Raw genomic sequence first — 13,290 nt, 5'->3', positions numbered from 1 at the left:
TCTGTTGACATTCAGTGTCTTTTCACCTGTTTTTCCTCTCGCGTTAATACTCTCTAGCTTTAAGGATTTTTTCTCTCAAAAAAAAATTTGTTTTCACAATCTAGGGAAATGTCTCCATATACTCTCAGTAGCTACTGAATATTGAAAAGTTCTACAACAAACGAGGTTACTTTACTGAATCATTTCAGAGCTTCAGTAAATTAATGCGGTGCTCTCGGGATGGCTTTAAGTTTTAAAATTCTTTAAAAATCGCAGATATGAGTTATCCTTTACCCACACAGCACCTCACACATGTCCGCGTAAGGGTAAACTTTTCACGACTGGGGTCGGAGCAGAGAATACACGCTATGGGTAAAAAACAGGAAGATTTCGTTGAGCACTCCACGAAAAAAAGTGTTGACATCTTAACATTGCTAAATGTTCTGAAGTTGCTAAATCTCCTTAAATTGCTTCACTTGTGTCACGAACATCAAAACCAAACCAGACAAACCTCTCTTCCCGGAGCAGAGGGACGAGCTGAGGACCGTTCTGCCCATTAACAGGTGGCCGGCCGGGAGGGGCCTTCGGCGTTCCCCGCCGCCGCAGCGGTCGCCGCCACCACCGCCTCCCAGGGACGCTCCGCCGGTGAGGGCGCCCTCACCTCACTGCACCTGGGGCGGCCCCCACCACGGCCACGCACTCACCCCGCTCCCCCAAGCTCCCGCGTCCTGAGGGCCTGCGGTGTCCCAGCGCCTTCATGGCTCCTGGTTTCCAGCCGGCATCAAGGGGCCTCGGCACAGGCGGGGAGGCCCTGGGAAAAGCACGTGCCTCTTTTCGAAGCTTCGTCCCCCGGGCGGGAACTCCCGCCGGGCCTCCGAGGGCCTGGCCACCGGTTCCCGTCTGCCGAAGTACGCAGGCGCCGAAGCTTCTAGACGCCGCCGAGTGGCCGGGCCGCGGGGACGCGTCAGACCTACCCACCAGCAACCACCGCCCGAAGTGTGAAGTTCTGGAGCGTCCCAGGCCAAACGGGACAAACTAACAAATGCGACGAAACTGAGGCCCAGGGGTTTGAGTACCTTGCTCCGGAGGCCACACAGTTGTCCGAGCAGGCGCAAAGCCGGGTCTCCTGGTTTCTTTCCACCGAACAGCCAAGAGGACCGCTAGGCGCGCCCCCCCCCCCGCCCCCAGAATCCGCCTTAGAGCTGCGGGTGGGGGCAGCCTAGCACCTGGGCCTCTAGCGGCACTGGCAGCTGCTGCGTGAGCCGGGGCGGCCCGGGGCGGAACGGGCAGGGTCGGCTGTGGAGAGCGCCTGGGAAGCCCTCCAGCAGTGGTGCCCAGGCCCGTGCAGCGCGGACTGCAAGCCTCTTGGCTCCGGCCACCCTCCCAGCCTCTCCGGCACGTGCGGGCCCCGCACCCGAGGGGCCACGGCGGTCCCCGGGCGGTTCGGCCTTGGCTCCGCCTTTAACTGGAGGCGCTGCCCAAGGCGGAGCCCGCGCGGGAGCGGCTCAGCCCTGCGCATGGGGTCTTCCTGCGGGGGCGGCGCCGGCGGGCCGGGCTCAGCGGGGCCCGGGCTGCGCCCTCCCGCGGGCCTTGGCTGAGTCGGGGATAATGGGTTTGCTGGAGTAGGAAGGCGTAGTGCGCCTGAGTCGGGCCTACGGAGTCCAGGGGGCGAGGACGCGGCCAAAAAGGCTTTTCTACCACCGGAGCTCGCAGCCCTAAGACCTTCCTCCGCGCGGGACCCTGAAGGAGGGGTCGTTCTCCAAACCCGGCCTCACGCTGGGTTCTCAGGTCTCACACGGGATAAAAAGAATGGGGTGTGTTGGTCACTTCGCAGGAAACTTTTCGTTGTTTCCTTATTTCCTTCCCGCCCGTGGACAAGTTGAGCGCTTCTCGGCCTTACACCCCGGAGATTTCAGGCCAAACAATCTGGACAGCTCCGGCTCTGGGTTTTCTGGAGAAACCACCCACCCCTTTCCCACCTCTTTCCTGGTCTCTCAGGGCAAGATGGAACCGTCCTTTGCGACCCCCTGCTTCAAGTGGGGAGTCTTCTTCCCCTGCCAAAGTGAAACGCGTCCTTGTCGACTTTTCTAGATTTTATGTTTGCGTTTTAAAGAAACTTCACAATACGCAAAAGATAACTTGGCTACTTCTGGCAAGGGCCTGAGGGTTTAGAGGGACATCTTAGCACGTGGAAGAAATGACTCGGGTCCCCTAGCCGCCGTGAAGCCACCCGGGACAGCTCAGCAGAAAGGAAGGTTGTCTGCTGCCAAAATGCAGGACACGGATCGGTTTTTTGTCGTTTTGTTTTCTTTTCCTTTTTGGCTCAGCTCTGAAAGCATTACAGAGCTATCCTTTCCCGCCTCCGACCCTCTTCCCCTCCCCCTCTTCTGTCTGGTGCAGGCAATTAGGGTGAAGAAATCAGTGCCAGGTTCCTGCCTCTGAAGAGAAAGGAATTGCTTCGGGAATTGAGTCCTGACACCTGTCTCTGTCCTGGATGGCGAGAGGGGATGCGGGGTCAAAACGCCTAGGGGAAGAGGCCAAGCTGACCGGGAGGGCGGGACACTCCCTAAGAGAACGTTCTCTGGAGACTCCTCTTGCCACGTCCTCCCTCCTTATCGTTTGGCCTCCTGCTTCACACTGGTCATTAACACTCCGGGGTATTAACATGGGAGTTTCCCTCCTTTTAGGCTCCCCGAGACCAGGACCTGGGGCTGGAATCAGAAGAGCGACACTGACAAGCCGTTCGTTAATTTGCATTTATTTTCGGGAAATAATGTAGATAAAGGGGAGGGGGGAGGGGACTGCCTTACATTTCAACAAGTAATTTGTGATCTTCACATCGGACAAATCAAATTTACAAATTACTTTCCCACCTACTGGACGAAAAGGCCAAAGCCAAAACTGATACACGGGAGCGGGCTCTCCGCAGATTTCGGAGAATGAAGGTGCACTAAAAACTCACTAGACAAAACAGGGTTGCTTAAAGAGAGAGAAGCCGACACAGGAATTGGAACTAGGGTTTGGGGCCTGGATCGGTTTGTTTGTTTTTCCATAATGCCGTATTTTTGTTTGTTTTTTTGTTTTCTTTTGTGATTGGTCTCTAAACCGGAACTGCGACTCTCTGCTTCGACCTGGTGAAGGGATCAGTCCTTCGTCCCCGCCCAGCCTAGCCCCCTCCCCTGTACCCTGACTTGGCTGTTTCCTCCACACTCTCGGACCCTCCCGACCCTCCGCGCCCAGCTTCCTGGAACCAAAAAGGTTCACTTTAATAAATACACAGAGGGAGAAGGTGTGAGAGGGCAGGTCAGCTTTGCAACAACTGAAAAAATAAAAGCGCCACCGTTTAAGGAAGAGAGGAAGGGGGACAGAGGGAAAATATTTTTTGCTTTTGTTTTATATATATGTGTGTATATATATGTATATATATGCTGTATATATCTTAAAGTTCTATTTCCTGGGCGCTAAGACGAGATATGTTCAGTTCAACCAACAGCAACTAAAAAGTTTAAGTGGTCCCTGGAACGGACCCGACTATGTACAGCATTCCCGCCGAGGCGGAAGCTTGAGCCAGTTCTACGCAGGGCGGGGCTGTGCGCGAGAGGCTAGGGGCGCTCCTCCCTCGGGCCCTGTCCCAGCGCACCCCGCTGGGGAGGAGAAAGCGCCGGGAAGGTCTGGCCTGCAGGCGGGGAGCGGGGCCGAGGGCAGCTGAAGGAGCGGTAGTCTGCAAGCGGGAAACAGTGGTTGTTTTGATTTGGGGTGGAGTGTGGGTGCACTCCAACGGGCAGACACATGCCAGTTAGTGATTCCAGTGTCCAGAAAGAATAAATAAAAGTGTAGGGCTCAAACAGCGAGTTAGAGCAAAGAGCCTCCGGAGGCTGCAAGTGCATAACAACTGCCCAGAAAGAAAGACTGGAGGAGAGTGGCTTAGGAGTTCGTTAGGAGTTGAGGAGGAGGGCACCCAGCTCTCCCCATATAGAACTTGCGGGCCAAGCCGAGGCACCGGTCCCCTCATCCAAGGGGTGGGCGGGTCTGCACATCCCCCAAACAAGTGGCAGAAGGATGAGGGCGGCAGTGCAGGCAAAGGGCATCTTTTAGGGGCATGAAAATTCAGGTCTGCAGAAGCTGAGGCAAAGGCGGGCGGTGCAGCAGCAGCAACAGGACGGGGACCACGGAGGGCGCAGGTAGTTGCGTTTCTTCTCCTCTTCCTTCCACTCCTGGGCTCACAAGACCTGGAACCGCCACGAGGCTTGGTCCTTATAGTCCAGACAGTCGGGCGAATTGAAGTTGAGTTTCCATGCAGAGGAAGCAGCGGCGGCGCCAGGCTCCTTGTAATCCAAGCAGTCGGCAGAGTTGAAGGCGAGCCCTGAGCCGCCGTAACCCTGATGGTGATGGTGATGATGGTGGTGATGGTGGCCTGAGGACTGGCTCAACGGGTGGTGCGCATGCGGATGGTGGTGATGGTGGCCGGCCATCGAAGAAGGTGCCATAGGGCTCAGCTGGTGCGGGTGGTGATGTGAGTGCATGGGTGCTAGATAGGAGCTGCAGTCCACACCGCCAAAGTAGGAAGAAGAAGGCGCGGGGTAGCCCTGCCCGTAACTGCCGCCCTGGCTGTAGGACATGGGATAAGAGGCTGCGGCCGAGGCGGCGCCTGCGGCAACCGAGCGCTGCATGCACGAGGCGTTGCTAGGCGCGGCCAGTGGCTCGGGCACTGACACCGACGCGGGCGCTGAGCCTGGCGAGATGGAGGCCGGACTCCAGATGGATGAGGCAGCCGGCGTACTCAATGACGACGGGACTGCCACCGCCGGGTTCCCGCCCAGGCCTGCAGCCGCTGCCGCCGCTGGGTTGGCAGAGGCGCTGGATCCCGAGCTAGAGGACGAGGCGGAGCTGGACACAGCGGGCGGCGTGAACTGGCCGCTGCTTTCCGAGCCCGAGCTCTCCCGCACCGGAGACGACTTTTTCTTGGCTGGGCGGCTCTTGGTCCCGCTCCCGCTCTGCTGCTGCTGACGGCATTTGGCACGGCGATTCTTGAACCAGACCTGCAGTGGGCGAATGGGGAAGAGAGTGTCAGGGGGCGAGTTGAGCTTGCTGCTCCCCCGCCTTTTGTACCCACTACCCGTCCTAGGGTCTCTCATATCTCTCCTACCGAGACCTCCGCCCCTCCCCATCTCTGGCCAGGCCAGCCCTCAGCCGTGGTCCCAGCTCCTCCACCCTCCCCCATTCCTGAGACCAAAGATCCCCCTCTGGCAAAGTAGGGATGTGCACCTCCCCTCCCCCAGCACAACTCTGCCCTAGGGCGGAACATTTGCGTCTGTCCAGCCAGAAGTTCAGCCATCTCTAAACTGCTGCCGTTGGCTGCTTCCCAACAAACTCGTGTATGTTTGGAGGCCCTGTCTTCTATGAATAGAGCTGACGAAACTGGAGAGGAACGAAGGAGACCGCAGAGCACAGGACAGTCACCAAGTCTGAGATGGAAGCCAGTCGGCCTCTGGAGGCCTCACGCTGGGCAAGGCCAGGAGGCCGAACAGAGGCAGTACACTCGGGATACTAGGGAAGGAAGCCTGAGCAGAATTTCGTTGGGCTTCTTGGCTCCAAGTGGGAAACCAAATGGGGCAAAGTTCTCACTCCTCTTGGAAGACCCTGGTACATGGCAGAACATTCCTGGTTTTTTCTCGAGCCTCGGGCGGAAGACGACGAGATAAAAGGCTCTTGAGAAGAGTTCTGAGTTATAATCCAAACAGTATTTTTATCGCAAAAACCAGAAACAGCAAAGCCGGTAGCTGGGTTTTGCGTCGGGCATCCTCTCTGGGCAAAGGAAGAATCTAATCACACCGGCGCCACCCATGGAGTGCACTCGGACAGGGCACCGGGCTCTGGCCAAGCTCCACTCTTCCATTTCTAGGATCCCCGGAATGCAGGGCAAAAGCAGAGGAAGGATTCAAGACCCCAAAGAAGCTGCCAAATCCTGGAATGGCCGAAGAAGCAGGGGCAAGTGTCGGGCCCTCTAGGCACTTTACTTTCAGGAGTCTTGCTTGTTCTCCCGAAATTCTTAAAAGGACTTTCAATACCGAAGGCGCCCTGGGACCAAGGGCCGAATCCAGTTACAAAAGCTAGTTACTTTAACTTTGCCCCTCTCCCAGGCCCGCGCTGAGCGCTAGGGGGAGTCTGAGAGGGGCTGCCCAGTCGGTAGGCCCGCCCCACACCAGACCACCCTTCCCTGGCCCTCTCCAACCATACCCAGGGCCCCTATCCTGACCCTGGAGCCCTGGGCACACGCACCTGGACTCTGGACTCCGGCAGATTGATCTTGAGCGCCACCTCCTCGCGCATGAAGATGTCAGGGTAGCGAGTCTTGGCGAAGAGCGCCTCGAGCACGTCCAGCTGCGAGCGTGTAAAGGTGGTGCGCTCCCGCCGCTGCTTCCGCGGGGTGGCTGAGGGGACACGCGGGGGCGCCTCGGGTCAGCGGTGGCCACGCGGACCCCCGCTAGAGGACGCAGACAGGCCCCCGGCAGGCCCTGTGCGAGGCCGTTGTGAAAGACAGCCGAGCTCCAAGCGAAAGAAAACTCCCCCGGAAGGCCGAGCCTGAGAGGCCACAGGTGGGAGAAAGTGCATGTGTGCGACTGGGAACCAGTGTCTTCCAGACTCTAGAGTTGCCCCTTTCCCTGACTCTCGAAGGTTAAGAAAGGAAAAGAAGTTATACAATCTCTCTTCTTTTCTTTCACCACCTCCCCACCCCCCCCCCCAAACTCATCGCCTGGCTGGAGCATGGGTAAGGGGTGCGCAGAAAAACCAGCTGGAAAACACTTTCCGAAGGAATAAATGAAGGTGAAGGAGTGCGAGCTAGGGGAAAAAAAAAAAGCCACAATTCCTCTCAAGCTTTCCACATTCACAGTGCAAAAGTTGGTGCAGACCAACAATGGAGAGGACAGTTTAATTAGAGAGGAAGAATTCCTCTTCTTCATCTCTTGGCCCTTCCTGTCAGGGCCTAGAGAGTATCCAGATTCCTCATTCAATTTTGGGGGAAAGGAACAGACACACACACCCCAAAAATGCCACCCATGAGAAACGAATCCATGGGTAAATGCACTCTGTGCTGCTGGTGGGCCCACAACAAGAGACAGGTTATGGTGTGGTCAGGCTGGGAAGGCATACCTTGCACGACTTCACTGGCCTGGCCCAAGTCACCCACCAGCGGCTGCCCCCTGAGCCTGCAACGTGCAGTGCATTGTAGGCAGACTAGCCAGCCAGCTCCCTGGGCCTGCTCAGCCACAAAGTACGTGCCCAAACTCGAGAGTCTGGGGTCCCCAAAATTTGCAGGGCCTGGGGACGGGGACCAGTGCTCACCCGGGTAGCCCACGGAAGGATGTAGGAGGTCCATGGCTGGCCCAGCCAGGCCCAGTCCGTTCATGCCATATGGGGGTTGTTTGAGGTAAGACATCATGCTAACAACCGGGTGGAGGCGCCCGGACGGATCCAGGGGGCCGGGGCCAGGTGCAGTGCGGGGCTCCCACTGCGCAGTCCTTCAAGCTCTGTTCCTTCTGGGGGCCCGGCCTATGGAGACAGGAGATACATGTAAACAGTGATTGGGAGCCATCTCGGCTACCTGGTCTCATCTGGGATGGGGAGAAACGCAGGCTTATGGAACTTAGCAGGGAGGTCAATTTGGCTCTACAAGGCCTTAGCCCAAAGACCACAGCTTCTTTTGAAAAGTAAGCTTTTGTGGATCGTCACTGCCTCTTTTCAGGCTTGGAATGGGTAAAAGACACTCGTAGGGCGTCGCTAGGAGTGAGGAGAGGTTAAAAGCAGGGCCAAGCGGGAAAGGTGGGAGCCTGAAAGGTAGAGTGCACAAGGTCCCAAGTCTAGGCAAAATTCTGGTCTGGTAGGAGCCGGCCTCAATACTGCAAAAGCAAACGTTTACTCGGGCCAGTGAGGCAGCCTACCCAGGGCATAAGGGGTTGTTTCGTTTTGTTTGAAAGCGGGTGGAAAAGGTAGAGACTCCAGAGAGCTAAGATGAGGCACTTCGGGGGTCTAGCAGCACCTGGGCCTCTCTGGGACGCACTGCCTACTTAGGAGAGCACATTCCTTCCCAGGTCTCCGCCACCGGGTCTGGGCCCCAGAGACCACAGCCACCCCTCCAGTTAACTTTCTCAGCGCCCAGCCGCTGAAAGATTGCTCACCGGGAATCCCACCACACCTGAACCGCAGTTACAGGCCCTGGGCCCGCAGAGGCGGCCAGAAGACGCAGAAGGGGCCACGGTAGAGGTGGCGGCTCTAAGACGCGGCGGGAGGTCAGGGGCGCCTCGCCACGGCCGCGCAAGCCCTTCTTCGCGAACGCAAGCGGGTCCTTCTTTCTGCAGGGTCCTGGTTGCGGACAATGTCGTCCCGGCGGAGGCTGAAAGGTGACCCGCCCAGCGCCCCCAAAGGGTCTCACGGATTTGGGAGGCCTGAGTGCAGCGTTCCCGTGTGCTCCCTTCCTATCCTACTAGATGAACCCGCAGCCCCAAGACCCTATGGAGACTAGACAACTAGGCCTCGGCGGCGTAGCTCAGGCTGACCGGGACTGGAAGGTGGAAGCCTCGCTTCCCCGGTTGCCTCCAATCTGAGGCGTTATTCTCAGGGGTAGAAAGTGGAGCTGGGGAAGTGCGGCCGGGGCCCCAGGGGACCTGTCTCTTCACCCCGCGTCGCGGGAATTCAAAGCAGGCCCGGGGCCCGGGCTAGGGAGTTCAGGGAGAGCAGTTAGAGCTAAAGAAGTCTCCGGCTCCAATCCTCCAGGACCCAGGGTCTGGGCTGGGGCAACACAGTTTGCAGGGAAGGGGACGAAAAGGAAGCAGCCGGGGCTCTAGAGCCGAAAGAGAATAGGACGTCCAGCCGTGGCGCCTCTGCTAGGCTGCAGCGTGAGTTTTCAAAGACTTTCTTCAAACTTAGCACTTTGGCTCGGTTACTTCGGAGGAGGCGGGGGAGGGGGCGCGGGGCCGAAGCAGAGATCTGGGGTCTTCCGCGCACCCAGAGGGAAGCGAGGCCGCCCCCCAGCCCCGCCCACCTGCCGGGGACCTGGGAAGCGGCGAGCCAAGTGAGGAAGGGGAGGTAAGAACGACCAATGCGCTCCCGGAGTCCAGGGCGGCCCCGCGGCGTTCTCCTTACCTGCCCTCAGCTGCCGGGGCCGCTCACCATCTACCTCGCGCCCTCACACAGAACCGAGGGACAGCCAACCTGCAAAACAGAGCGGCACAGGAATTACTCGCCGGGCCGGACGGTTGGTCTAGGATCCCCGGATCTCTTTCTTTCCCAACTTCCCTCCCTCCTCTCTTTCTTTCCAGTGGCTTTGTGCGTGTCCCTCCAGGTTTCACTTTATTGCACAGACACTTTGTTTGCAAAGCCCTACGCGTTCCCGAGACACTACCTCGCCCGGGACCGCGCCGAGGGGCCGCAAAGGTTGGGTGGGGGTGAAAGGGGCAGAGTTGGGAGGTGGCTCGAGGTTGCAGTTGCATTCCCGATACAACGTGGAGGCGGTGGGGGATAGGGAAGTCCTGCAGAGGCACTTTGCAAACTAAATAAATCAAGCGATTTACCTTGTCGGAGTGGCTTGTCTTGCCGGGTTGTTTAGGTGATTGGAAATGTAGCCTGATGAAGATTGATCACCTTTCTACTGCCCTCCCCGGGTATGTGAACGCGAGGTGAGTGCGTAACGGGGCTATGCTGCCAATCGCCGGCCCCGCGCGGGCTGAGTGACAGGGAGCCGGGCAATGGCAGCACGAGCCGGGGGTTACCTCCGCGCGCCCCCGCCCTCCTCCGCCCCCCTGCACCCCGCCCTCACCGCCCGCCCGCCCCGCCCCGGTCGCGCGCTAACTCCAGGGCTTGGCTGACAAACGCCGCGCAGAGCGAGGCGAAGACAGCGAACGCAGCGCCAGATCCCTGTCCGCAGAGGGGGACGTCAGTCCCGAGGCCGTCCCGGGGTCCCCGCCCTTCCCTCGCCCTTTCGGCGCCCGTGAGGGAGTGGCAGAGAGGAGACGAGGTGCTGGAGAACCGGTTCCCTCGCTCTCCTGTGCGCCACTCGGCTGGGCGGCCCGGATCTGGGCTCGAGGACTTCGGAGCCGCGGGCTGGAGTGGAGGGGGCCCCCGGCCCCTCTCGCGGCGCCGCGGGCCCCTGCGTCTTCTTTCGCCGCACCACCACCTGCAGACGGACGCCGCAGGCGGCTCGTGCTGGCACAGGCTACTTTGTCGAGCGCAGGAGCGGCTCTGGGTGCGCAGATCCCGCCTCGGCGCCTCGGGACTCCCGCGCCCGGGAACAGCACCCGCCGGGGAGGCACCGCCACTTACCTGCTCCTCGGCGTTTCCTGGGGTTCACAGTCCCCACGAAGGGTGTTTGCAAATCTTAAACGCTTCTTCTCAAATGTTGGAGCTCAGCGTCTCCTATCCCTCTCACACACTCTTCTTTTGAATCTAAAGATTTTAATGGGAAACTTTCTCTTTCACACTCAGTCTCTGTCTCCTTCCCGGGCTCCTTCTACCAGGGACAATCTGGCGGAAAACGTGGCCACAGACCCCTGCCCGCAATTTCTTTCTCACACACTGCGGAAGGAGCCTTCTTGGGGCGATTTCCCCGGATTGTTCGTACTGGCGAAGCCCATTTCCCAGCCGAACAAACTTCTCAACCCCGTGTACCTGGTGGACTTTTCGAAGAGCCAAAAAAAAAAAATTGTTTTCGCCCCAACCCTGAGCAAGGCGATTCTTGTAAGTGGCACCTCCTTCTGAATATTAGGCACCACTTTACTCCCTTTCGAGGAATTCCTACCCCTTTTTCCTAATCCCCCCTCCCCTCCATCCCAACGGGCGGAGTGAAAAGTTTGAACAGGAGTAAGTGTGAGGGCGAGTCAAGGAGCCACCAGGCGCAGCGCGGTGGGGAGCGCCAGCGCTGCCGGGGCCGCGAGGTCGGGCACCTAGAGCGGACTGGGTTCTGGACAAGGAGGAGGAAGAGAAGGAAGGGGGAGCCCGCTGAGTGAAAAGGGGCCGCGGCCGCAGCTCATCAAAGTGCTTCCCCCTCCCCCAAGCGACACTTTCCTTTGGAGTCCGAATAAAATACGGTAACAGAATATGATGGAGGGCACACTGTTTCCTTAACTGCTTCTCAAAGGACCCGGGAGATCTTCTTAGGACCTTTAATAAGGCTTTGGTCGGTTCTTTTGTTGATCTCTCAAAATCAACTCCTTCTAATTGAAGTTGGAGCTGAAAGCGAGCTAATGTTCAAAGAAAGTGGCCGCCAGACCAACGAAATTACATTTTTTTTTTTTTTTGGACGATGAGGGAACATCTAATCAAAGGGGCAAAGGAGGAGGGGTGGGAGTGGGGGAGTATGAAGGAGAAAAGGAGGTTTTACAAGATCCTTCTCTGGTTCACAAAAGTCAGCGACACGGGCGCTTCTCTCCAGAACAAAGACACCGCAGCCCATTCACAAAAGGGAAAGAAAGACAGAGAGCGAGAAAAAACAATAAAAGAACGAGAGAAAAGGAAAAAACATGAGAAAGAAAAAGCTTTAACAGGAAAAGAAACTGTGCAGAGCCCAGCGCTGACCCGGGCGAGGACACAACTTAGGCTCTCGCAGAGGCCCCCGCGGGGAGTAGCCCGCGAGGCCCGCGGCTCAGAGCCCCTGCGACGGTGCAGAGGTTTAAAGAAAGAAATGGAATACACCCCGCCTCCAGTTCTGGGGAAAGGCGCGGGCAGGAGGGTACTAGTTTTTGGGGGAAGACTATGAGGGTGCCCAGGAGTGCGCTGCGGCGGCGTCTGCGTCCCCAGCCCGCGCAGCCCACCCCAGGCCTGCGCGCTCTGTGCCTGGGTGTAGCCCTCTGCTGCCGGGGTGCATGCCCTAATCCCAGCCCCGCAACCTCTCGCACGCCTGCCTGCTGCGGGCCCTATTTAGCCTGCAGCTGCAGCGCCCGGTCGAGGTCCGGCGCTGCGAGGTGGGGCCGCTGTGCGCGCTGGAATGTGCTCAGAAGGTCCCCAGGGCCCGCCACGCGGGAGTCCGGCGCTCTCGCTTCCAGATGCTGCCACGGTCTCGGGGAAGTTGGGAGGTATCAAGTAGCACAGCTCCCCCACCCCCATGAAAGTATTTATCTAATCCTAAATTGCAGGCGAATTTTCTTAATGCTCAACCCATAAAACCCCAGGATTAAGAAAAGAAAGCGAGGAAGAGGGAGGAGTGTAGAGAGGAAGAGAGGCTGAGATGAAAGTTTCTTGTACGCGGCGTGGAGGACTGAGGCGGCCGTCGCTAGGCAAATGTCCAGGTGGGAGACGCTGGGCCAGAAGCCGCGACTGTTCCAACAACGGCCGCAGGGCAGGGAGGGGGAAGTGGGGGCCTCACCGAGGGAGAGCAAGTCCACCCAGCTCCAGGCCCCCGGGCCGGGGAGGAGGGCGTGGGAGCTGGGCCCTGGGACCCGGATCCAGCACCCAGGTGACCTCGAGGCCGGGCCAGACTCTGGGGGACACTTGGGACAGGGGGAGGGGTTTGGCGTCGGGGTCGTGGGATTCTGGCCAGGGGCGGAAGTTCTGCACCGGCCCGCGGGCTGTGCCCAAGCCAGCAGGCTGCCAACGCTCCTCCTCCTCAGCGACCCCTGGGCCCACAGTTTCTTTTCCCGCAGCGCGGGCTTTCTGGTTCCGGGCCTCTCCGCACGCTGGGCTTGCGCCTGCGCTCGGCGGGCAGCCTCTGGGCACTACGCGACGAAATCCGGACGCGGCGCCTTCGCCGCGGGCCTGACCCTCCTAGTCCCGGGGGTCGGCGCTCCGCCGCCGCTGCGGGGCGTGCGGGCGCCACAGAGCAGCCCAAATGGAAACCCCGCGAGGCTCGGGACTGGGGCAGGAGGGACAGCAAGTATGGGGCTAGGGAACGTCTGTCACTTGACAGGTCGGGAGCGGCAGTGGGGAGCCGCGTCTCCGCGAAGCTCCTCGGGAGGGAAGGTTCCCCGAATCCAGCGTAAATGGGATGGTGATGCTGACCGCCCAAGCCCCAGGCAGCTTGGGTTTCGTCTGCCCGCTTCCCTGGGGTTAGATTCGGGTTCTGAGAGCTTCCCCCGGAGAGCGGCAGCCGGCTCCGCTCTCCTGCGTGAATGAACAGGACAAATACTCAATTTCATTTAGTTCTGATAACTTTTCAGTAACTTCTTAAAATCCTTTTCATGAAGAAATCTACCGTAGCAAGTTTTATCATTTTGAAAGACTGTCAGTTGAAGGCAGCTCCATACTTTTCGAACGGAATTTGTGTATTTGTGTGTAAATGTACATATATGTATGTGTGTGTACGTTTATTGTGATCTAGGCTAA

At 58.6% G+C, this 13,290-nt stretch overlaps 1 protein-coding gene across 1 annotated transcript; it reads right to left on the bottom strand.

Moving 5' to 3' along the window:
* Positions 1–2,727: 2,727 nt before the first annotated feature.
* On the bottom strand, positions 2,728–9,627 carry OTX1 (orthodenticle homeobox 1). The gene is made up of 5 exons (XM_080814227.1): positions 9,549–9,627; positions 9,121–9,189; positions 7,324–7,530; positions 6,259–6,410; positions 2,728–5,018 (listed from the first exon to the last, which is right to left on the bottom strand). Exons 3-5 carry the CDS (start codon positions 7,418–7,420, stop codon positions 4,200–4,202), a joined length of 1,068 nt encoding a protein of 355 aa, XP_080670353.1. The 5' UTR covers positions 7,421–7,530; positions 9,121–9,189; positions 9,549–9,627; the 3' UTR covers positions 2,728–4,199.
* Between the last annotated feature and the right edge of the window lie 3,663 nt (positions 9,628–13,290).

This window comes from Martes martes (assembly GCF_963455335.1).
Source record: "Martes martes genome assembly, chromosome: 9".
Classification (NCBI taxonomy): domain Eukaryota; kingdom Metazoa; phylum Chordata; class Mammalia; order Carnivora; family Mustelidae; genus Martes; species Martes martes.
Note: the sequence above shows the minus strand (reverse complement) of the source record. Positions and strands in the feature narration are given on the sequence as shown.